We start from the raw sequence: 22,001 nt of genomic DNA on the forward strand, positions 1-22,001 counted from the left end.
CATCCTCCTCTCTGACACCACCATCAGAGAGTCACACTCCATTCCCACAACGTCACTGGCCTTGCGCATCAGTTTGTTGAGTCTGTTGGCGTCCGCCACCCTCAGCCTGCTGCCCCAGCACACAACAGCATAGAGGATAGCACTGGCCACCACAGACTCATAGAAAATCCTGAGCATAGTCCGAAGTGATCAGCAGATTAATTGATATTACAATTTTGGTAATTGATTAATTATTCAAGTAATTTATCAACCAAAAATATTTGCTCGTCTGAGCTTCACAAAAGACAGGATAGCTTGAGATTTTAGGCTGTTGGTCAGACAAAACGGGGAATTTAAAGACATCATCTTGGACACTGGGAAATATTGACAGGCTTTTCTCCCTATTTTTAGAGGAATTAATTAATCAATAAGACACATATACCAGTGATTTAGTATTGTACTTTCATTAAGTGTGGGGATCTGCGACAGACAGATTTTAAAACAGTGCTCAAATCAAAGCAGAGTTGAAGTTCAAGTCAAGTTCATCTTGGCTTTTATGAATGACCCTCCAAAAACACTGAATCCTACAACTCCCATAATGCAGCTCCATAGCATCTTTTGTAATGCAGGCTTTCTGTTATAAATTTGAAGTCAAAATCTCAAACCTAACTAACCCCGATGACATGGCAATGACATCATCAGGGTTATTTTGTCAGACTTTGGATCGATAATGAAAGCACTCATTAGGTGCAGCTAGGACTGCCGTTATTTTCTCAATTATTTGTTTCTATCTATCTATCTATCTATCTATCTATCTATCTATCTATCTATCTATCTATCTAGTTTGGCTGTGTAATTCAGATCTCAAACCATCTTCCTAAATTTCTTCTTGCTATTTACCCAAGCAGAGGCATCACAGTCTTGTTTCTCAGTTTTGGTATTTTGTGGCCTTTTCTATCTTTTCTTCATGATAAGACTCTCATACCCAACACTCTGTGTTTTGCAGGTGAGCTTGTCGGCCACAGAGACTTGGTGTCAGGCTTTTCCTTCTGCCAGCATGCAGGGCAGAGTCACGTCTGTGTCAGCTCCTCCACTGATGGGAGTGTTCGCTTCTGGGATTCAGACAATAAGGTTCTTCTAAGGGAGCATGCAGCTCACCAGGTGAGAGTCAACTTTCCTGTTGTGTTGAGTCATTGCACCTGAAACAGCACATTTTCCTGATGCTGTGGCGCTCCCTGCAGGCTGCAGTCAGCCCTGCTCCAGCAGCAGAAGGCAGCATTCTCAGTTCTGAGGCTGAAGCAGTCTTCCTCTACAGATTTTTTTAGAACTGATGAAGCAGATAGATAATCCTGTCAGCTACACTGTCACACATTTTGGTTTCACATTTATATTCTGTCATGGTGAGAGTGGGCTCCTGACCTAGTCTGGAGAGAGAAAGCTGAACAGAATGTGGAGGATAGTTTTTACTGTGCAGGGGGACGAACAGCGATGATTTGTACAGTTGGCTCCCAAGCCTCTCCTCTAAAATGATTCAGTGGCTCTCTTGAGGGCATTTTTATAACAGTTGTCAAGGTTAGGAGGGTTTGATCTGAAGAATAAAAGCCACACACTGACAGGATGGTTAGGCTACCCTCTTTGAGAACAGATTAAGGCCCCTGATAGGTCTGAATTTCTGTCTAAGTAGATAGTTGGTGTAACCTGAATGAAGCATAAAACAACCAGATATACTGCAAATCAATTCAGTGAGGCAAAAGAGTACTTTCAGCTCTTTTTTTTTTGTCTCGATAATTAATCATGTCCTCTTTCAGTTAATGTTCAGCCAGTACAGGTGTTGAGGACATTACTAGGGTGTTTGTAGATGTTAAAATTCCCATGCTAAAAATGTTTGCTTCCATTTGATTCCCTGTGAAGTTATAAAAGCCCTGGAAAAGCAGTTTGACTCTCATAAGAAACTAAAACTTTCCATTGGAGCCTGACGGGTAAAATCAATTTGACACACAGTATAAACAGGATGTCACTACTGTTGTTTTTCCCACACACACAGAGCCCCGTCGCAGCGGTGCACTGGTCTCCAGTGGATAAAAACCTGGTGGTGTCGGGGGATGAGAAGGGCATTGTGGTCTGTCACTGGTACAACACAGGAGACACCACCAGCTTCTTCCCGGAGCCCAGGACCATCTTCTGCCTCACCTGCTCTCCTCACAACTGGAGCTCTGTGGCTGTGGGGTAAGAAGAGTCCAAACTCTGAAGCCCTAAATTGCAAAAAAAAGAAGAAAATTCTAGAATCCATAAAACTTATATGGTGAAAGTAGAAAGTATTCTAAACTTCAGTTTAATTAAATGTAAATCTCAGTAGTTGTGACAGTGCTGTGATGATTCTGTCTTAGGTACAAAGACGGGATGATTGTGCTAATTGATGTGAGTAAGAAAGGCGAGGTGATGCATCGTCTCCGCGGGCACGACGATGAGATCCACTCACTGGCGTGGTCGCCGCTGGCCAGCGAGGATGCCCTCTACAGCAGACCTGAGGACAGTGAAGGTAGCAGTGTGCAGTCATTAAAAAAAAACATACCTTGGTTTTGTGCAAGCAACATTTGTCACTGCAATATCTGCTGTGTTTGGAAATCCTGTACAAAGAACCACATACTTGACAGGAAAAAATGTTGTAGTGGCTTGTGATGTAAAAAGTGCACGTGTATTATTTTTTCCATGGTATAGCAATCAGTGGAGTGTCTGCAGGAGATGAGAAGGGAGGCTATCTGGCATCTGGAAGCAAAGACCAGACGATAAGGATCTGGAGCTCAGCGAGAGGAAAAGGTAAAAGCTTCAGCTGAGGTTCGACCAGCATCATTGTTTTAAGATAGATGTTTGGTTTGAAGCTGCAAATAGCCAGAGTTTTGTGCTTGTTCATTATTTCTTCCTGATTGCTCTATGTGCCACAGTGAAAAAGCCTTTGTATGGTATCTGTAGTGTGTTAAGAGGCTCCGTAACATATTGGAATTGTATCGAATTATTCATTTATGATAAAAAAGAAAAGAAAAAACTACATTGATTTTTCATCCTGTCAGTGTAAAGGAAAAAGAATTCTGGCTTCTGAATGTGTTTTAGGCTCAAATTTCTATTTAATTCAAATTTCAAAATAATTCAAAATAAGACCACTGGTAAAACTGGAGATGAAAAGGGCTTAAAAGATCTTAATAAAATAGAATCATACAAATTAAAAAGAGTAGAGAACTCACACTGCTGATGTCCTTGAAGAGAGATAGAACTCGATGAACTTGTGTTATCCTCTCATCTCCGGCCCCCTGCAGGTGTGATGACCCTGAAGCTGCCGTATCTGAAGAAAAGAGGCTCTGCAGTCGACCCCGGGGTCAAAGAGAGACTGTGGCTCCACGTCCACTGGCCGAAGGGACGGCCGACACAACTTGTGTCCAGCTGCTTCAGGTGCACACGCGTCTTATGACACCTGTAATTAATGACTTTCCTGCCTTGACAGCAGCTTCTGGTTTTAGTTATTTTCAGTAATCACATTGCAGAGACTTTAAAACTGGGATCTCTTCATTTGCTGTGCACAGAAATTAATATGTATCATTGCCTACTAATCTAGGGACAACAAACTCACTCATAGTGCAGTAAAAAGGACCATGCGATAAACAAAAACATCCATACTGTACAGAGACACTATTTTTCCTCAAATGCTTCAATTAGTATAAGCATGCTTGACATACTTCTGTGTGTGTGTGTGTGTGTATGTGTGCATCTCCAGTGGTGAGCTGGTGATGTGGGACTTGACCAGGTCAGGAAAGCAGAGGTGGACTCTGTTTGGGACATCGTCAGAGGGTCAGAACCACAACAGGATCATCTTCAACACAAGTTCAGTCCACCTGCAGGACGACAGAGAGCTGCTCATCAGCACCTCCATGGACAGAGAGGTGGGTCGCCTTCTTTGGTCCTGCACGTGACAAAGTTTCCTTTTGCTTTATGTAACTAGTTTATTGGAGTTTCAGTAACCTTGTGTTCAGAGATTTTTGGGACTCGGATACCAAATGAGAAGTCAGGCCTCGCTTGACATTCAGAACATGCAAGGTTTTTAATTTTTTTGTCAGGACAGAAGGTCTGTTTATCACATGAGTATTGTTTCCAAAATGGCCTTTGATTGAAAGCAGGTTCATCTTGTTGCAGGGAGGACTTTCTGCTAGCTGACTCATTGGAGGAGTGCTGTATTTGTGAAGAGCCCTGACTAGCCTTTTTATTTTCCAGATTAAATGCTGGGACCTGGCCTCTATGGACTGCTGCTGGACTCTGCCCACTCTGGGCGGTTTCGTCTACGCCCTGACCTTCTCCCCTGTGGGCGTGGGGTGTTTGGCTCTGGGCGTCGGTGACAACATGATCCGAGTGTGGAACACACTCACCACCCAGAACCAATACGACACCAGGTCCTTCTGGCAGGGAATCAAGTCCAAGGTCACAGCGGTAAGATGTTTGGTTCAAGTTTTAGTTTAAAGCCCCACCCATGTTTTATTTATTTTTTTACCAGTGTTGTTGTACAGGATGTAACCACACATTTAGTCTAATTTTTTTGGTTTAATAGTTTTATTTGTAGTTGATAAAACAGAAGATACAGAGAAGATACTGAGAATATTAGCTGCCTGTACGATGCAGAATTAGTAGCTGTATGTCACATAATCTGTACGTTAGGGTCTGGAATCTTCTGTTATATATTGCTGTAAGAGCAGTGACAAAAAGAAATAAAACAGTGACATTTTTTCTACTATCTAAATATCTACTTATGAAAAAAATGCTCCACTGGGCTGCTGATAAGAGCAGACACACTCCTATCAGCCGCTCGCAGGCGTAGAATTCAAAAGGGACATTTGTAAACTTGCTGTGATTCAGACTTTAATTTATCGGTTTTAAACATCCTTTAATTTTTCACTGGGATCTTCAAACTCTCATCATGTCTGAGGTTGATGACAAAGCTGAATGATATCAGGCATCTAATGAAGAGCTAATATCAACCCGACACACCTGTTTCGCGGAGAGGATTAATATGATTAAGTTAGACTTCAGTGGTTTGTTTTGCATCAAGTGTCTTCCATTATCGACAGCCGTTACTCATTTCAGAATGTCTTAGATGACTCATAGATAAGATTAAGTGTATTAAGAAACTTTTTTATTCCTGCAGCTGGCGTGGCACCCACAAAAAGAAGGAGCCTTGTCTTTTGGAACTGACGATGGTAAAGTTGGTATCTACGATGTCTTCTCAAACAGGTGAGATCATTATTTTAATTTTTTTTTAGTGGTTGTAGTCTCCCAAGTTACGTACATTTCCAACACTTTGTCACACCAGTCCACACACACACACCTACTTAAGTTTCATACCTAAGATTTGTTTTTCTCAAGTGCCTCTGGTGAACAAAGAATCCAAAAACGAAGAAAATTCTTGATGAATTGAAGTCATAGGGGTTCATGTTTAAACGTGTGCAGTATAATGAAATAGCTTTTTAGTTTTGTTCCTGCTACAACGTTCAGAGCTGCTCTGCAAATTATGTGTCTAAGCAAAAAAAATATCTATACCCAATAAGTTTTTGCGTTGTTCACACTCGTCATCACTTTCATACTATTCCACTGATTGACAGTTGGCGTCAGTGTAGCAATGTGCCAACACAAGCAGGTAGGAAGACCTCTAGCACGTAAACATGGTTTTAAACAATGCACTGTTTCAGCTCTTCAAATAAAATTGCTGTGCAAATGTTTTATGAAGAAGGAATCAAGCATATACACAGTGCAGAATAAACCTTACTTTTGTCTACAATAAAACTCCACAGGACACCTTTAAGACTTTGGCATGACTTTTAACTGCAAAAAGGAATGAGTGTTGTGATGTGGAGACTTTTCTGAAAGTCATGAAGTTAAACCACACAGGAACCCCTGCCAAAAAAAGAAGGGGGCCTTATGGATTCATCTCATAATCTCTCGAGGCCCGTGAGTCCCATTTTCCTGCAGCTATCTATGTCATGTATTCCTGACTGGGCATTTGTTCTGCTTCATCTCTTCCCAGGCCTCCGCAGATATCGAGCTCCTATCACCGAAAAACAGTGTACACACTGGCCTGGGGACCCCAAGTCCCCCCAATGTCATTTGGTAAGTTCCTAATGAACTCTTAGCAACTGCTGCTGTTTCCTCTGAACGCTCTGACCCAGCAAAAAACACAGGCGGTGGGACGCCAAAAAACCAGCGAGTCAGCGAAAAAGCCCAAACATCTCTGAACGCCCTTTTGTAATTGACTCTGTAATTGAATGAGCTGAGAAAACACTGACTGCTCACCTCCCCCCTCTTCAGCCGCTCCTTGGGAAATCAAGACGTAGGAAGTCAATTTTACCAGCTGTCGGCAGATGACATTTTGATTAGCGTATCAGTCGCTCGCCTTCAAAGCCATAAACATGATTGTAGCCGTGCCAACAAACCGCTGATGGCTCCTAAACGACAAAAAGAGGCAATTCTTTTGTTTAGCTGCAGTCTTGACACCGGCTCAGCTCGCTTCATGTTTGTGCTGGAGTTCTGTCATCTCATTGGTTCAGATTGTCAGGTTGACTTTCAATAGGTGTACAGAAGACGCTAGATCCAGCTGCTTCCTCCATCTCGGGATATGTCAAGACTGTTGTCTGTCGCACTTGTTTTTGTTCTTTATATTTAAATAGTAAGTGCTTCTTGTAACATGCAGGGTGCCTAGAGTATATCTTCAACTTGTATATGAACCAGGCTGAAACACACTGAACGACATCAATTTAGAAGAAACTATTAAAAAAACAACAACACCTACTGTAGTCAACAACTATAACGAAAAACTGCACACACACACAGCTGCACCGAGACGAAGTTCTGCAGCGAAATGAATAATTCCGGTTTGTGTCATCATTTTTTGTGAGTATGTAATGTTTCGAATGAACTACACATGCTTTTTAAAAACTCATTTGACATTCAGGCCACAGTGGAACACCAAAACTCATCACTGAAATGCAGTGTCATGAAATCCAGCTCTTAAAAACAGTTTTATCTACACACCGTTTAATTAATTTCATCACCAACATACTAAACTCGTATCAGCTGCTGAACCAAAAGGTTTTTAGAACTCATTGTTTGTCGATAGCAGACAGTCAACCTGAAACCTGTGTCTGCTTTTGTGTGTGGTGTTCAGGTGCAGCAGGAGGAAAACCGTCCTACAGTCTGTACAGCTGCGCCGGCGAAGGCATCATCCTGCAGCACGATCCCTCTAAGCTGAGTGGAGAGGCGTCGGACATCGACAAGCTGATCAGAGACACCAACAACATCAAGGTGGGAGGGATGTTGATGTGATGGTGACATAATTGTCTGGGCAAATTTAACCTGCAATCTGTTGACATGTTTAAGTACATGCTTTTTCAATGTGGGTTTGTGCTGAATCACACAGCATGTTATTAGATGTGCTCATCTGATAATTTTGTACCACATAAGTAAAGAAGTAAAGTTTTGAACACACCCTCCAGGTTTGTTCAAAACCCTGTGGAGGTTACGTTCTTAATAAACAGGGAGCTGCTACCTTCTCAGAAATTCACCGCTGAGCTCTTGTTATGCATGCTGACACTGCAGTGAGCAGTGAAACGATCATTATATATCAAGAGAAGTTAATTTGTGTCAGTATTTTTGCTTTCCTTTATCTGAGTACCTTTCACTCCTCTGTGTCCTTTTACGTCAATGCACAGACTTCAGAGACCCTGTAGTGAACCAGGAGCACCTGTCAGCCACAGTAAAACCAGACAGACACACATAACAAACTCAGGTTGTGTGTCAGAGCTTTAATCCAGCAGATATCGTGGCTGGCGCTCCTGGCTGCGACACTTTGTTTCATGTTTTCCACTGAATGTAAATGGAGGTGATTTGAATAGGTTATGAAGGTGCGCTCTGTTTCCCAACAGCACAAGCTGTCTCCGCACACCGACCTCAGCTGGAAGCCAGATGGGAAAGTGGTTGCCATCGGCAACGAGGACGGGTGAGTGAACGGCCGGGCCTGACACGTCCTATCATACACCATCAGCCTGTGGGGTCCTGTGAGGGCCCAACTGTCTGCTTACAGTGTGTCGTCTTTGGGCTACAGAATAATGGATTTGTTTCTGTGGACTGTTGTAGTCACATAACTAGGTCACACTCTGAGTTCATGATTGGATGTCACAATGACTCATCTCAGCGCTTAAACATCCTAAACCAGACAGATACTCAATCTGTCTGCATCACGCAGTTGCTGCAGATTAGTCGGCTACACAGTTCAATAGTTTGAATTCTCACCGTGCTGAATTTGTATTAGGGAGGAGAAACCTTATCAGCTGATTGAAACCAATCAAGTTCTCTAAAATATGTCAAATTCATCAAGCTGTTTTTTTGCCTGTGCTCAAATGTGTTTATGCTGCTGTCCTTCATTAACAGGCGTCAGCTGCTTCAAATTGTCGTAGTATGTTGTCTTAGAAATGCAGTCACTTGTAATTCTGGTCTCTCTGCTGCAGGTGTATCGATGTGTATGAAGCTCCCAGTCTGAAGCTGCTGTGCAGCATTCAGCAGCACCACAAGATCATCAACACGTTACGGTGGCATCACGACCACAGCTCCCCGCCAGAGCTGCACTGCCTCCTGGCATCGGGCTCCAGCAATGCCATGGTCTTTGTGCACGATCTCCGCTCCATCTTAGGTGGGTGGGGACCTCAGACACATTGTATTATTATAAGTCCGCCTTGAATTATTTGTGAGAGCTTACACTGTTCTCTAAAGCACAGTTTCAACTAAGATCTCGTCTTGTAATATTTTAAGAGTTTGGTGTTTTCCTTTTCGCACAGAGAATCCTCCAGAAAGCCCTGTGGTGTTGACGGAGCCGTATCGCAGGCTAGGTGGTCACACTAATAAAATCACCGGCATGGCCTGGAGTCCACACCACGAAGCTCGGCTGGTCACCGTCTCATATGACGGCACAGCCCAGGTCAGTACCAGGCCAGCTTCATGTGTATACAACCATAATATTCCTGCCAGATGAGCTACGGTCTGGCTCAAAATTGTAGAACATCTTGAATCTGTACACCACATGCTCCTTTTTAAGGGGTTTGGATTTAATAAGTGGATCTTTGTTTTCTGTTTTCACTCTGCTCAGGTGTGGGACGTACTGCAGGAGGAGGCCCTGTCTAATTACAGAGGTCACGTTGGTTATCTGCTGTGCGTGGACTGGTCGCCTGTCGATCCAGATGTGATCTGGACCGGAGGGAAGGACTTCACCCTGCAGGAGTGGAGAGTCTCCAAACAAGAGTTCACAAAGCCACCTAAAGGTAAACATCTGTCTCGAAACACCCAGAAAGATCAACAGTGGGTTAAAGAAACGTTCTCTTCCTGTCTTTTGATGGCAGACTGTAACATTCACACGCTTATCTGCACAGGGAAAAAGATGGTCGACCTGAGGGAGAAGAAGAAAGCCAATCCTAAGCAGAAGAAGAAGAACAAGACAGCGTCTGGAGCCGGAGCTGCACCGCTGGAGATGAACGGAGGGCCAGTTACAGGAGGAGAGAATGCGGCGAAGGGACAGGAGCTGTCTGGTGAAGATGAGGAAGATGAAGTCAGCTCAACAAACAGTCCTGTACCTCCATCATGTAAGAGTAGTTGTTACAGATTTGAAAAGCAGTGAGATTGTTGGGGCCATTTGAATGTATAGCCAACCTAATTCTGAAATTTTGTTTCAGCCACTTTTGAGGTGCAAAGAAAATCCTCGACTGCCACAAAAAGCAAAGACAAACCAGGTGCGTACTTTAATTCTAAAAACAACCTCAGCTGAATTTAATTGAAATTGGCTGTATACTTGGATTTGTGTCATTTTTTTTGGGTGTGTTTGTCTCCAGACTTTAACTTGCTGAAGAAGAAGAAGGCTCGCTCCATGCTGCCCGTCAGCACCTCCATGGACCATCGGCCCAAAGAGGACCTGCTGCAGGACTGCATCACTCTGGCCTCTGTCAAACACAGCAATGGTGAGACTGAGTCTGCTGTGGAGAATAATGGTTCAGTTTACTGGTTTGCAGAGTCTGAGAGAGACCGTTCAGGACAGCGATTTACTGAACTTTGTGTGGTTTCCAGCTCCCCCTGCAGGCTGTGTCCCCGGCCAGGGAGAGCACATCCATCTGGGCCTGTTCTCTGACAGACAGGCTCTGTACCGCATGTTTGAGGCAGAGGGTATGTTGTTTTTCTCAGCATGTGTTGTATGTCCACTCTGTGACTAACACAAGACAAAGTGAGCTCAGGCTTACACCTGACACCTTTGGATACTCTGAAAATGCTTATGATGAGCATGACTGCTAAATCTAAACACTGTGTGCTCCTGATATAAATCAGTGTTCACTTCAAGGGTTGTAATATCCAGCTGGTTCCAGCTCTTGGAATGAGCTTTAAATGGAGTGAAGATCTCAGATGTTGTGCCAGTGAAGTCAGTAGTTGTGCTGTGTCTTGTTCCTCAGAGGAGGGTCACGTGGAGGCGGGTCACTACGACTCCATAGTGTACCTGCGGCTGTGGAGCGGAGACCTGGAGGGGGCGCTGCAGCTCGCCACAAAGAAAGGAGAGCTGAATGACCACCTGCTCTCCGTCGCTCCCATGGGTAAGACTTCATACTTGTATTTTGGGTTTCTGCTGGAACATGTTTACATGGTTTACTGTTAAAAAATACACTTGATTTTCAATTGTCTGTCTGAAAGCTCTGTTTTAGCGCTTAACTAAATAGTTTGGAGGACAAATAGATGAGCTGATCAGATGGCACAAAACACACAGTACAGTTTGTGTATGTGCTGCTAAAAAACTTTGCTGGTCTGGAGGTTCAAGCTGTAGCACACATTGAACATTCATGGTTTACTGCAAACCTGACGCCCAGCTCACACTGTCTCTCTTTCCTAGTCCGACACACACACACACCGCTTCTGTAGAGGCTGCGATACACTCCCTTGTTTTCTGACAGTGTTTACTTTTAGCTTTGTTTCGTCCTGTATTGTGCGCATATAAACAACATGGCGCCTTTATGTATACCAGCTCTCTCTCATCTGCGTTTCCCTATGATTTAAGTTTCTTAAAATGCAGGGTTAATCAGGGGAGACCAGGGGCAATTGCAATATTTTTTGTTTTGATGTTATTGCTCAAAAATCTCTTGAACTATTTGGTTTTTATGTAGTGTCCATTTTACTTGTTAACAGTCATGGATTGTTACAAGCAATGTTAGAGTCACAATATTGATTGAAACGTATGTTACATGTTACATCTGTCCCTACGTGCAGGAGAAATCATAACAGCATTTGGGGTATGGGAAGCATTTTATCAAAAGTAATTTGACATCTACAACTGTGTGCAAATATCTGTCAAAGCGGTCTGGTGTCAGCGGATGCCCAAAATATCTAAGAGCGGTACAAAATAGCATTCAGGCACTTCATCACCGCTGCTGGAAAAAACCTAGTGGAAACACTGATGACATGAAATAAGGAAAAGCATAATACACCCCTTTTAATATTGACATTTAGCTGACATTCTGATCCTCTGATATGCAGATTTCTCACTAGTGTTTACAGTTTTCTTAAATAACTATGTAACTAGTAACATGTAACACATCGGAGCCACTAAGATAAACTTTAGTGAACAAGCAGTATGACCATCCCTACCAGGCAAAAGCATGAAAGGTTAGGAATGTAAGTTACATCATAAGGTAAACTGACTTACCCAAGATACAATATTAGACTTCCAGATGTTATTACAATACTACATGTGTGTGTGTCCTCCTCCAGCCGGGTACGAGGTGTGGAGCCGGACAGTGGAGGCCTTCGTCAAGCAGCTGTGTCTGCAGGAGCAGTACCTGAAGGCAGCGTCCCACCTGCTGTCAGTCAACAAGCTGTACGAGGCCGTCGACCTGCTCCGCTCTCACAAGCTTTACAGGTTCACTTTGTAATCATTTAGTTTCCAATGAACAATTATTGTTTCCTTATTAAGTTCAGTTTCTCCAAGTAAAGTTTTGTTCATATACTGACAGAAGAGATCTGTGTGTGTTTTGTGTCAGGGAGGCCATAGCTCTGGTCAAAGCCAGGCTGCCAGCAGACGATCCCATCCTGAAGGAGCTGTACACCAGCTGGGGCGCTGTGCTGGAGAAGGACGGACATTTCTCTGCAGCCGCTAAATGGTGAGAATTATCTCCTCTTTTTGTCCTGCTCTTGTGGTTAAACTGGTTTTTATGAGTTTAAATCTCTGTTACAAAAACAATATTTAAACTATTTGTTTTACCTCATCTTTTAGTTACCTGGCTGCAGGTGCCAGTTTCGACGCTGCTAAAGTCATCGCCAGAAAGAGCGACGTCCCTTCACTGAGAACAGCGGCCACTCTCGCGAGAATCTCAGGAGAGGTCGCTCTGGCTCAGTCGCTGGCGCTGCGGTGCGCTAAAGACCTGGCTGCTGCTCAGGACTGGGTCGGAGCCCAGGAGGTCCTGAGCTCACAGCAGAGTCTGCTGGTCAGTGACACAAACCTGGTGAAAAACATTTCTGCAGAACAAATAATGTTGATTTTTAACTTTACTTGGTACATTTGAGAAGGGAACATCACTCTTTGGTGCTTTGATACAACCTCAGACAAGCTAAAAAGGTTGGAAAGCCCTTTGTGATGCCTTAAAAATTGTCCTTGGCTTCATAAAATCATGCACAAAACCTGTTTTCTTCCCAAATTGTGAAGACAACAGTTAATTTCAGTAAAAGCAAAAAGTGAGCAAAATGGGCAAATATGACCTTTTTTGATTGAAGGCATGAAAAAGATCTTTGCTATGTGAAATCATCATCGACATAAAGAATTGTTTGGACCCTCTGCAGGCCCACAGGCTGCACCTCTGTGTCGCTGAGCTGCTGGCTGCGTTGCTGGCAGACTCTGAAGATGTAACCCAGCCCTGCGTCTCCACTCACCCCTGGGCGTCGACAGGTGAGCGTTGCGTCTGCCTCCAGGACAAAGTGAGAGACGTGTGGGAGGAGCAGTTTGGTGTTTCACAAAAGTCAGAAGGACACCGCAGCGTCGGAGCTCTGCTGCAGGAGCTGAAGTCTGTGGAGAGTCCGACGCCCTCCACCAACATTCCTCTCAGACAGGTGAAGAGTCCTCACACTGCTTTTGACTTTTTTTTAGATGTACATTGGTTAAAAAGAGCAAATAAAACCTGTATCAATATTTACAAGAAGTCTTATACCAGAGCAGAGAGGAAGTAAGCCATGTCTTTGTGTCATTCGTCCTCAGGTTCAGCTGTACTCATCCCTCCATCTGACCCGCGCTCTCTTGAGCTGGCTATTGGACGATGATGGACAGCTGATAAAGGAGTTGTGGCAGGCGGTGGCCTGGCTCAGAGATGCCGGACACTTCTGTGTCTCTGCAGAGCTCTGCAGGCTGCTGTTCCCTGACGGTACGTCTGTCAGTCAGTCATTTATGAATTTGGGGAAACATGGATGTTCCGTCATTTAATTCTTAAATAAGCTTTTTGGCATTAATGAGAAACAGAATTTGGTGTAACATGGCGGCATGTCATTTAGGTGGAAGATGTTGGAGTGCAAATTATACTGTGTATTTAAGCCATCAAGTCTCAAGCGTCTGTTTTGGGTGATTTGGCGACACCCTGTGGTGACTGGTCATAACATCATTTAGATCCCAGAATTAAATTTGTCCCCACAAATACTCTGTAAGTAGCACACAACTACAGTATAAACTGAGTGCTAGATTAATTGATTAGATTAATAATTACATTAATGGAAATCATTATTAGTTCAGCCATAATGTATTCATTTGATTTTCTGAGCTGTCTCACCACCATCTATATTTTCTCTTTCTCTTTCATCAGGTGACGTCAGTTTTTGCTCCAGGAAACACCCCAAAACACTTCATCCTACAGAAGAAGAACCCAAAGCTGCCACCACCAGTCTACAGGCTTTCGTCCTTTACTACCATCTGTACCAACACTGGTGGAGCAACTCCATCCAGATGCAGAGCAGATGTTCCCTCACAGCGGCTGACTCCAGTCCTGGAGACGAGGTGAAAGATACAGTCGTGAACGGAGCTGTATCAGAGTCAGAGGAGAGAGTCAGCCCGGAGACCAGGAGGTGTGATAAACTGGACTTTGACGTGTCTCTGCTTCTGTCTGAGCATCACGCTGCCTGTCAGGCCACTCAGAGGTCAATAAGCGAGATCCAGGAGCGGCTGGCAGCCATGGTGCTGAAGCACAGCAGAAACCAGGGAGGGCAGCTGGACTCTGGGGACAAAGAGGCAGACGGGCCCACGCAGACCTCCACCACCAGAGAGTCATCAGACAGCCAGGGGTCTGCTGATGCTGGCCAGCGGTGAGGGCTTTGTTATTGGTTATTGATTGACTGACTTGTTGTTCTTCAATTTCTGATGCCTTTTTTGTCACATTTTTGGGACACTTCATATGATTTCTTAGGACATACTATAATTTTTGTTTGCATACTATACAATCAGGTGTTCAACATTCTGACAGCATACTATACTATGAGGTTTTTTCACATTTTCAGTGACATACTATATATATTTTTTTAATGCCACACTATTGCTACTACTAGTACTTACTACTACTTTTTTGTGTTAATTTATGTCATACTATACATGACTTGTTTAATGACATTTTTATGCCATACTATACTACAATGGATATATTTTATTTTATGACATAGCTTACTGTAGTGTTTTTCACTACATTTTTATGGCATACTACTTTACTGTGACATTTTTTGTTACTGTCATATTATTATTTTTATGACATACTGTACTATGGATTTTTTTGTTTTTACATTTTTTATGACATAACATGTTTTTTAGGGGCATACTAAACCATGACTTTTCATGATTTAATTACATTTTGTAACATACTATAACTATATATTTTTATGACATTGTATACTACAATATTTGCATCACATTTTATGGAATACTATACTTAGACTTTTTTTTTAACATTTTCTGTGACATTATTTTTATGGCACACCATAGTGTGATTTTTTTTTTTTTTTTTTTTTTTTAACTATACTATGACTTTTTATGGCATTTCTTGCCATACTATATACAATATTACATTTTTTTCTTTCAGATACATCTTTTTTTAACACTGTGTGACATATTTGTGTCCTACTATACTGTGGCTTTTTTTAATTACATTTTTATCCCATACTAAATCATTAAATTTTATACTATACTTTTTTTTAATGATATTATTATGACTAACATAAGTTTAGTTTGACTACTAAAATTTTACTTTTTTCTTAACATTTTTGTGACTTTTTATGGCATACTACTCTGCCATTGTTTTGTTTTTTTGTTTTTTGTTACTGTAATATGATTTTTTTTTTGTGATATTGCACTAGGGCTTTTTAAAAAAAAAAAAAATTATGACATGCTTTTTTTTTTGCATACTATACTATGACTTTTGCATGATTTTATTATTATTTTTTTGTTATGACACAATATACTGTTACTACTTTATATTTTTATGACATTGTATACTACAATACTTTTATATCACCTTTAGTGGTGGGAAGTGGTGCTCAATGATGGCAAACTTATAGGATTTCAGGTGTTTTAGCTGCTCGATTGATGATTTATTCATTAGTCTTAGTTTCCTGTAGTTGTCCTATACTGAACAGTTTGCTGATGGTCCATTTAAGCATCTGTATTTTCTCTCCCTCAGACCTGAGGACCAGGAGACTCTGCTGTCTTTGTCTGCCAAGATGTCAGAACACCAGAAAATGTTGGCTGACCTGCCCGACACAATCAAGGTACAACTCTCCACACAACACCTACTGTACAATATGAGGTTAGAGGGGAGGGAGCAACTTCACATGTATTCAACATCTGAGGCTGCATTCATGTCTGGAAATCACATTTCGCTGTCCACATCCAGATTTCACCTGATCATCTCTGCTGGTTTAAAATGCCATCCTTGTCTGTTCCCTCTCAGATGTATCCTCACCCAGACGTTGTTGAATGCTGCCTGGTTCTGCTGTACCTCAGCAAATTCTCACAGTCCGTCTCCGAGTCCCTCCAACAAAAGGCCAAAGATCTGCTCCGCAAATATGGAACAACGCCCCCTGTCCTCAAAGCCTCTCAGCGATTCCTCGCCTGAATTTTTCATTAGTTGACTGAACGAAGCACTTCCACTGTACAGCTACTTGTTGAATAAAAAAACCTTTAATTACAAAGTGATGTTTAGACATCGTGATTCTGTTTGAGTCTGCAGCCTGGGGGACACAAAGTGAGAGCTGTGCGTCCTGGAGCTGGAGGAAGTTTGTAATTTGACAGTTTTGGGCTGTTTAACACAGTTTGCATTATTTAAAAGGACGTACTCCAACTGTTCAAACTATTTAAACTGTTTATCGTTTATCAAGAAAAAAATGCCAAATATTCTTGCTTCCAGCCTCTCGTGAAGAGTTGCTGCTTTTTGCTGACATCTTAAGTCATTTTAATTTGGATATTTTGGGGTTTTTAAAATTTTGGCCTTAGACTCTGGAAAATTTGGGAGTATTTTTGACCAGCTTTTCAAAACATATTCAGTTAAAGAAAAATCCTCACATTTGCAAAGCTGTAAACAAAATATTTGGCATTTTTGCTTGATAATTTGTTAATAACCAAAAAAAAGGTTATTTTTTTTATCAGCTGCCTAATTGATTACTGTAATTGTTTCAGAATTTTTTAACATGAGAAATTGCAATTCCAATGACCTGAAATGAAACCTTTCGAACAAATGTTTGTGTGTCAGTGTGTGGCTGGTAAAAAAAAAAGAAAAAGATCAAATACTTAACATTTACATTGAAAATACAAAACAATTTAATATACAACTGTTTAAAACAATGTAGAATGTAAAAACAACAGTGACCACAACATCTGTAAACCTGACGGTGGACAGTTTGGTTTGGTGGCTGAATGTACAGAACGACAGTAGTTTGCCCATTGAAACACATGCATAACCAAGCACAGTTATACACTTTGACGCCCACTGTTAAAAGTTTGAAAGTGGAAAAGAGCTAAAACATTTTTATTTTCATCAAAATTATACATTTTAATTTACAGGCCCTTCCAACATTAACTTAAAAAATGAAATCCCTGCAACAAGAGATGAGTCCGGCTGATGAGAAGGAGAGTCTCAACTAAGGAATCTGACTGTTTTTGGCAAAGTTTGGTCTGAAGTCATGGTATGATACAGGAGCTGGTCCCATGCTGTTAAAGAAGGGTGTCACTATAATGCTGTAAAACAAAAACAGATTTTTAAAAAAGTGTTTTGAATATATGGCCATATACTCAGTAAAAGCAACTAAAAAGAAACGACTGAGCCAGTGAAGGATCCAATGTCACCGTGAGTCCGTTTTACAGTCTCTCAGGAGGAAAAATTTAAAGAAACACTGAGTTAAGTCTCGTTCAGGGATCATGTGTTGAGGGAGATCAGAGGTGAAATCTGCTGGTCGGGTTTTAAAACAAGTGCGTGTTCCACTTGAAGGTTCTGAGCGCTCAGTCAGTGCTTGTTGTTCGTCTCCTCCTGGCCCGAGCTGGAGATGCCGTTCTGAGGTTGGGTGGAGCCCGAGCCCAGGCCGTACAATCTCCCACAATACTTTGCGTCGTCAATGTTGTCTTCGAAGAAAAGCTGAAGAAAACAAAACAGATTTCAATAAGATGAAACCAGCTGCTGAAACACACCCTCAAAGTGTGTGCTGAGTTATGAGCAGCTTGTTCCCATCAGTTTTCTATGAGAAGCAGTATAGCGAGGAGCATGACAGGATAGCCTGGTAATGCGCAGGGCAAAAACAGAATGAATGAACTGTAATCTGGAAGAAGCAGGAGAAAAAAATGTCGTGATCCCGCCTGATATCTGTAAATATAGTCACTGTAAATAAATCCTTCCAGAGGGCATCTTTCAGCACAGTTAACAGTAAACAAAGTCGTCTGATAGTCATCTGCGGTAAAAAATGTTCTGGTAATCAAAGTTGGAAGAAACATTGCCTGAAAATGCACAGAAGCTGCTTATCCTACAGATCAAATACATCTAAACCTCTGGATATTTGTGTGACTGTACCTCTTTCATCCTGAAGAAAGCCATGCCCGTGAGAAGTGAGTCTGATCCAGCCTGATGCTGCCGCCCGATCCTCTTGAGCTCCAGCTGGTCTGCTACTTCCTGTAGCCCTCCCTGCACAAACACACATAAGACATAAGTCAAGACTGACAAGATTTGACAGACTTAGTGTCCATGTACAAGTGTAAAACAACAATCTCATCTCTGTCTACCTCCTGTATATGTGTATCCAGCCTATAATACCTTTAGGTTCTTGCAGCTCTTCATCAAGTACTTGACATCGTAGATTGCTGGGAAGAAGAGGTTGAGGATCTGAAAGAAGTCGTGTTCCTCCTCAGGGAGCCGTGCGTCTGTCAGGAGCTTCACTAGGTAGCCAAAGTCGTAGCCGCTGAGAAATACAGAGCAGGGGGGTTTGGATCAGGACGGACTGGATCACACTGATGTTACTGGGTTAAAACTAAAAAGCAGTCAACGTGGCTCAAAGTTGAAGTCATTGTTAAAGTAACTGCAGGATTCACAGTCCTCTGAACTGGGACCAAAATGCAAAAGCTCAAATCAGAACATACAACTGACCTGTGGAAGGACAGCCATTTGACGTTTTCACACAACACCAGACCAGACGTCATGAGGAGCTCAGCGAAGTAGAGTGTGTCGATTCCCTCTTCTTCGTGTTTTTTAAACTGAAGGCCGGAGTTCTGGAGCAGGTCTATGGAGTCCTGTGAGTACATGTCTTCTCTGTGAGGAGCCACAGAAAAAGAAATTCAGTAAGTGTTATCATCAAACTCAGTCATCAGCTGATGAATCTTTTGGTAATGATAGACTAGATCACAAAGTGCTAGAAGACGGCCCACTTACGTGAGGTTAAATTTGAAGTTGAACTGCCACGTCGTCGTGCCAGGAGGATAGTCTCCATCCTCGTTCATGAATGTGAGGCCGAGCTGGATGATTTTCAGGAGGTCCACGTTACACCTCAGCAGCTGGTACTGGTAGTCTACTGTGCTTCGAAACTCCCCGATCGGCCGGACGACCACTCCGGGGAATTCTGTGTCCTGATGAAAAATAAATAAATACCTTAAAAGACCACCCTTCACTGTTATTTCTCAGTATGTGATTGTCGCTACTCTGGAGTGAACTGCAGTTATGTTATGCAACTTTTTTTGTTCCTACTTTGCCTTAACCTGTCTGACCGATGTCGTAGAGTTACGTAGGTTTTTACGGAGGAGAAATACCCTGAGGTTTTACCAAAAAAATGCAACACGAGGCATACAAGCTGCTGATTAAGAAGCAGAGTCCCTCAAATGTAAGTCTTTCTGCTTCAAAATTTATTTAAAAATTGAATTTAGGCTTTTACTTGTTTACTATTCAAAATAAAGACTGAACATTTTCTTGTAAAAAAAAAATAAATTAATGAATGAATGAAATCTACCGACAGGATAGGTTTCTAAGAGTAATGTTCAAAGGTGTTAGGGTTAATCCCCACTCAGTCATGCATCACTAATGCAAAAGGCTTTAGAAAACAACATATAACTACAACTACAAATACAATGCTGCACATTAAAAACAACAAAAGCCTGAAGATTTCTCATTGCATGTCTTTGAGTCATAAAGTCTTCACTTCTTTCTTTCTTTCTCAAACATGACTCAAAAAGATAAGAAAGCAACTCCTCTCAAAACTGCCCGTCTCTTACCATGGCAATATAATTGTAGCTTTGAATAATCTGCCGTATCTTCCTCATTTCTTCCTCGACATTGCTCGCCCAGACTTCACAGATTATCTGACTGGAATCTGTAAGTGCGGCTGGCATGTTGGCAGGTGAGGAAGAGAGCCGAAACCCAACAATCCTGCAGCGCTTGTGAAGGGGTAAAGGGGAGGCAGTGTGATGAAGAAACAACTCTAGAAGAGAATGAAAAGAAGGAGTTGGTGCATACACTTCAATCGCACTGCAACACTGCTGTTAGGATAACATCAGATAAACAAGGACAAAGATTATTGTTAGTACCACTAATGCTATTATAATTGAGAGTGATGCACACAAATTGACACATGAAAGTTGAACGTATATTAGTTAATCAATTACTCATAAATCAACAGTGTGAAACATTACAACCAATGTCCATTACAACCTTGTGCATCTCCATGCGATGTCTTTCAAGTTTTTTTTAGGAGTAAAGATGCAAAGTTGCACTGCTTACACCTTTTAAATGAATATTAGATGTTTAAGGACTTATTAAATCTTCTGTATAGTCACAAATCTGACTTCTATGTTGTTGTTTTATATATTCACAGCAGGTATAGGAGCTGAATACTGTTAAAGTATCAAACCGCTCAGTCCACAGAGAAACGCACACAAGCCTTATGCAGAAAGGGTGCCTTTTAACGGGCTGTTAGGACTTTCGTGAAGTTGTGATGTCACAACTATACTACATGAAGATAGAAAATGGCGTTGCAGTCATTCCACAGTTGCAATAATGGTGCAAAGACGCAGAGGATGCAGATGTGGAAGACCCAGAAATGCTGATCAATTGAAGCCAACTGGGCTCTTTCGGAAAAGAGCTAAAACACTGTTTCAGGCAGTGGGAGAATACAGGTATATTCAGGCAGGCCGTATGAGATAAATAATGTGTTTCCTGAAAATTAAAGCAGTTCAAGTAGATACCCCAAATACAAGAAAATTCGCAAAATATGGGACCTTTAAACTTTTGTTTGAAACTGTAGAATTACAGCTGTGCTACACAAAATGTTATTTATTTTGATGGGTTTTGTGAGCTAAATGAATCGCCAGTTGCACAACTGCATCTTTAATGGTGTACTAAACTTTGCTGCCAGTTTAGGTACACGTAGGGTAAAACTAATGCAGTCTGATACAGCAGCCCTCCAATAAGACCTACCATGATAAACGCTGTATTGTTAGGTTTTTATTGTTTGTTTTGTTTTTGAATGTACTGGTGAGGTCCTGATTCAACTTTATAGTCATTGTGGAGACTTGAGTTTGCGCGACTATAAAATTGTGTCGAGTTTTAATAAGAGTGGCTTTAATATTTAGGCACTAACGTTATTTGATTTAAATTATATTTTCCTTTCATGACTGCAAAGACAAGATAATATTAGTAAAATTTCTTGAGAATATACATTCTTGGGAATAAATGAACTGCCTTTGTGTTGCCATGACACAAAGTTAAATTAACCTTAAGTTAGCTAACGTTAGTTGTGTTGTTTATATTATTAAGCTAACTAAGCTAACAGATATCTAACGAAACGACACCAAAACTGACAGGCATTCATTTCCACTGAAACTCTTAGGAAATGCATAATGGTGTTTAATATCTTGGAAGGCTTTAGTAACTGCACAGTGTGAAATAATACTAATATACTAAGTAACGGCGTTGCAACGAGGGGACGAGCTGAGTGCTTAGCATGAGCGGCTAACGTTTACAAGCTAATCCTCGCGTTATCGAGAAAGCTAACAACACCGGGGGAAACAATAAATGAAACGACTCTGCTTTTTCGCTTCTCTACACGTCAGAGCAGCTACACGCACTGTAAACATGTCAGAGTGTTACTGTAGAAAGTATAAAATGTATAAAAAATAGGTTTACCTCAGAATTTCATCGACGTAACCTGACAAGCTAGCTGTTAGCGCCTCTGTTGTTCTTCTTCTTCGCTTTCTCTTCCTCTTACTTCTCCTTCTTTGTGTGTAATGGCGGATGGCACTTAGACGCTAAATGGTCACACCGCCACCTACAGAGTTGGAAATGTAACGACGTGGAATTAAAAAAAACTGCTCAACACGTGGAAATGGCATGAAACTCAACTGCATTGTTTCAATACATAAAAAATAAAATAAATACACATTTACCCTGAATAGTCTAGTGATGGGATGCAAAAGTGCTGTGCAT

At 41.7% G+C, this 22,001-nt stretch overlaps 2 protein-coding genes across 3 annotated transcripts in view; one reads left to right on the forward strand and one right to left on the reverse strand.

The window, feature by feature from the left end:
- The window catches only part of gemin5 (gem (nuclear organelle) associated protein 5), an 18,114-nt gene extending 752 nt beyond the window's left edge, over window positions 1-17,362 (forward strand). The window contains exons 2-28 of one of the 2 annotated variants that reach the window (XM_050040567.1): window positions 986-1,140; window positions 2,024-2,205; window positions 2,367-2,521; window positions 2,698-2,796; window positions 3,291-3,423; window positions 3,746-3,911; window positions 4,240-4,452; window positions 5,165-5,250; window positions 6,041-6,123; window positions 7,178-7,314; window positions 7,935-8,008; window positions 8,517-8,698; window positions 8,844-8,983; window positions 9,152-9,323; window positions 9,432-9,641; window positions 9,732-9,788; window positions 9,888-10,013; window positions 10,120-10,215; window positions 10,497-10,634; window positions 11,803-11,950; window positions 12,072-12,191; window positions 12,305-12,515; window positions 12,868-13,134; window positions 13,280-13,442; window positions 13,875-14,370; window positions 15,732-15,819; window positions 16,002-17,362. In XM_050040567.1, coding sequence (XP_049896524.1) covers window positions 986-1,140; window positions 2,024-2,205; window positions 2,367-2,521; window positions 2,698-2,796; window positions 3,291-3,423; window positions 3,746-3,911; window positions 4,240-4,452; window positions 5,165-5,250; window positions 6,041-6,123; window positions 7,178-7,314; window positions 7,935-8,008; window positions 8,517-8,698; window positions 8,844-8,983; window positions 9,152-9,323; window positions 9,432-9,641; window positions 9,732-9,788; window positions 9,888-10,013; window positions 10,120-10,215; window positions 10,497-10,634; window positions 11,803-11,950; window positions 12,072-12,191; window positions 12,305-12,515; window positions 12,868-13,134; window positions 13,280-13,442; window positions 13,875-14,370; window positions 15,732-15,819; window positions 16,002-16,166 — 4,262 coding nt within the window. In that variant the 3' untranslated portion in view covers window positions 16,167-17,362. The remainder of the gene's footprint in view (window positions 1-985; window positions 1,141-2,023; window positions 2,206-2,366; window positions 2,522-2,697; window positions 2,797-3,290; window positions 3,424-3,745; window positions 3,912-4,239; window positions 4,453-5,164; window positions 5,251-6,040; window positions 6,124-7,177; window positions 7,315-7,934; window positions 8,009-8,516; window positions 8,699-8,843; window positions 8,984-9,151; window positions 9,324-9,431; window positions 9,642-9,731; window positions 9,789-9,887; window positions 10,014-10,119; window positions 10,216-10,496; window positions 10,635-11,802; window positions 11,951-12,071; window positions 12,192-12,304; window positions 12,516-12,867; window positions 13,135-13,279; window positions 13,443-13,874; window positions 14,371-15,731; window positions 15,820-16,001) is intronic. The other variant, XM_050040569.1, reaches the window with a different exon arrangement.
- Window positions 16,844-21,822, reverse strand: cnot8 (CCR4-NOT transcription complex, subunit 8). The gene is made up of 7 exons (XM_050040586.1): window positions 21,702-21,822; window positions 19,793-19,998; window positions 18,960-19,153; window positions 18,678-18,839; window positions 18,348-18,492; window positions 18,108-18,218; window positions 16,844-17,678 (listed from the first exon to the last, which is right to left on the reverse strand). Exons 2-7 carry the CDS (start codon window positions 19,907-19,909, stop codon window positions 17,550-17,552), a joined length of 858 nt encoding a protein of 285 aa, XP_049896543.1. The 5' UTR covers window positions 19,910-19,998; window positions 21,702-21,822; the 3' UTR covers window positions 16,844-17,549.
- Window positions 21,823-22,001: the final 179 nt, after the last annotated feature.

This window comes from Epinephelus moara, chromosome 3 (assembly GCF_006386435.1).
Source record: "Epinephelus moara isolate mb chromosome 3, YSFRI_EMoa_1.0, whole genome shotgun sequence".
In the NCBI taxonomy this organism is placed as follows: domain Eukaryota; kingdom Metazoa; phylum Chordata; class Actinopteri; order Perciformes; family Serranidae; genus Epinephelus; species Epinephelus moara.

Excerpts from the sequence above, each read along its gene's own strand:
- cnot8 (XM_050040586.1), bottom strand. The coding sequence starts at position 19,909 with ATGCCAGCCGCACTTACAGATTCCAGTCAGATAATCTGTGAAGTCTGG. Across the intron at positions 18,493-18,677 it reads AAATGGCTGTCCTTCCACAG|CGGCTACGACTTTGGCTACC; the intron begins GTCAGTTGTATG and ends TGTATTTCTCAG. Across the intron at positions 18,219-18,347 it reads AGAGCTGCAAGAACCTAAAG|GGAGGGCTACAGGAAGTAGC; the intron begins GTATTATAGGCT and ends GTGTTTGTGCAG.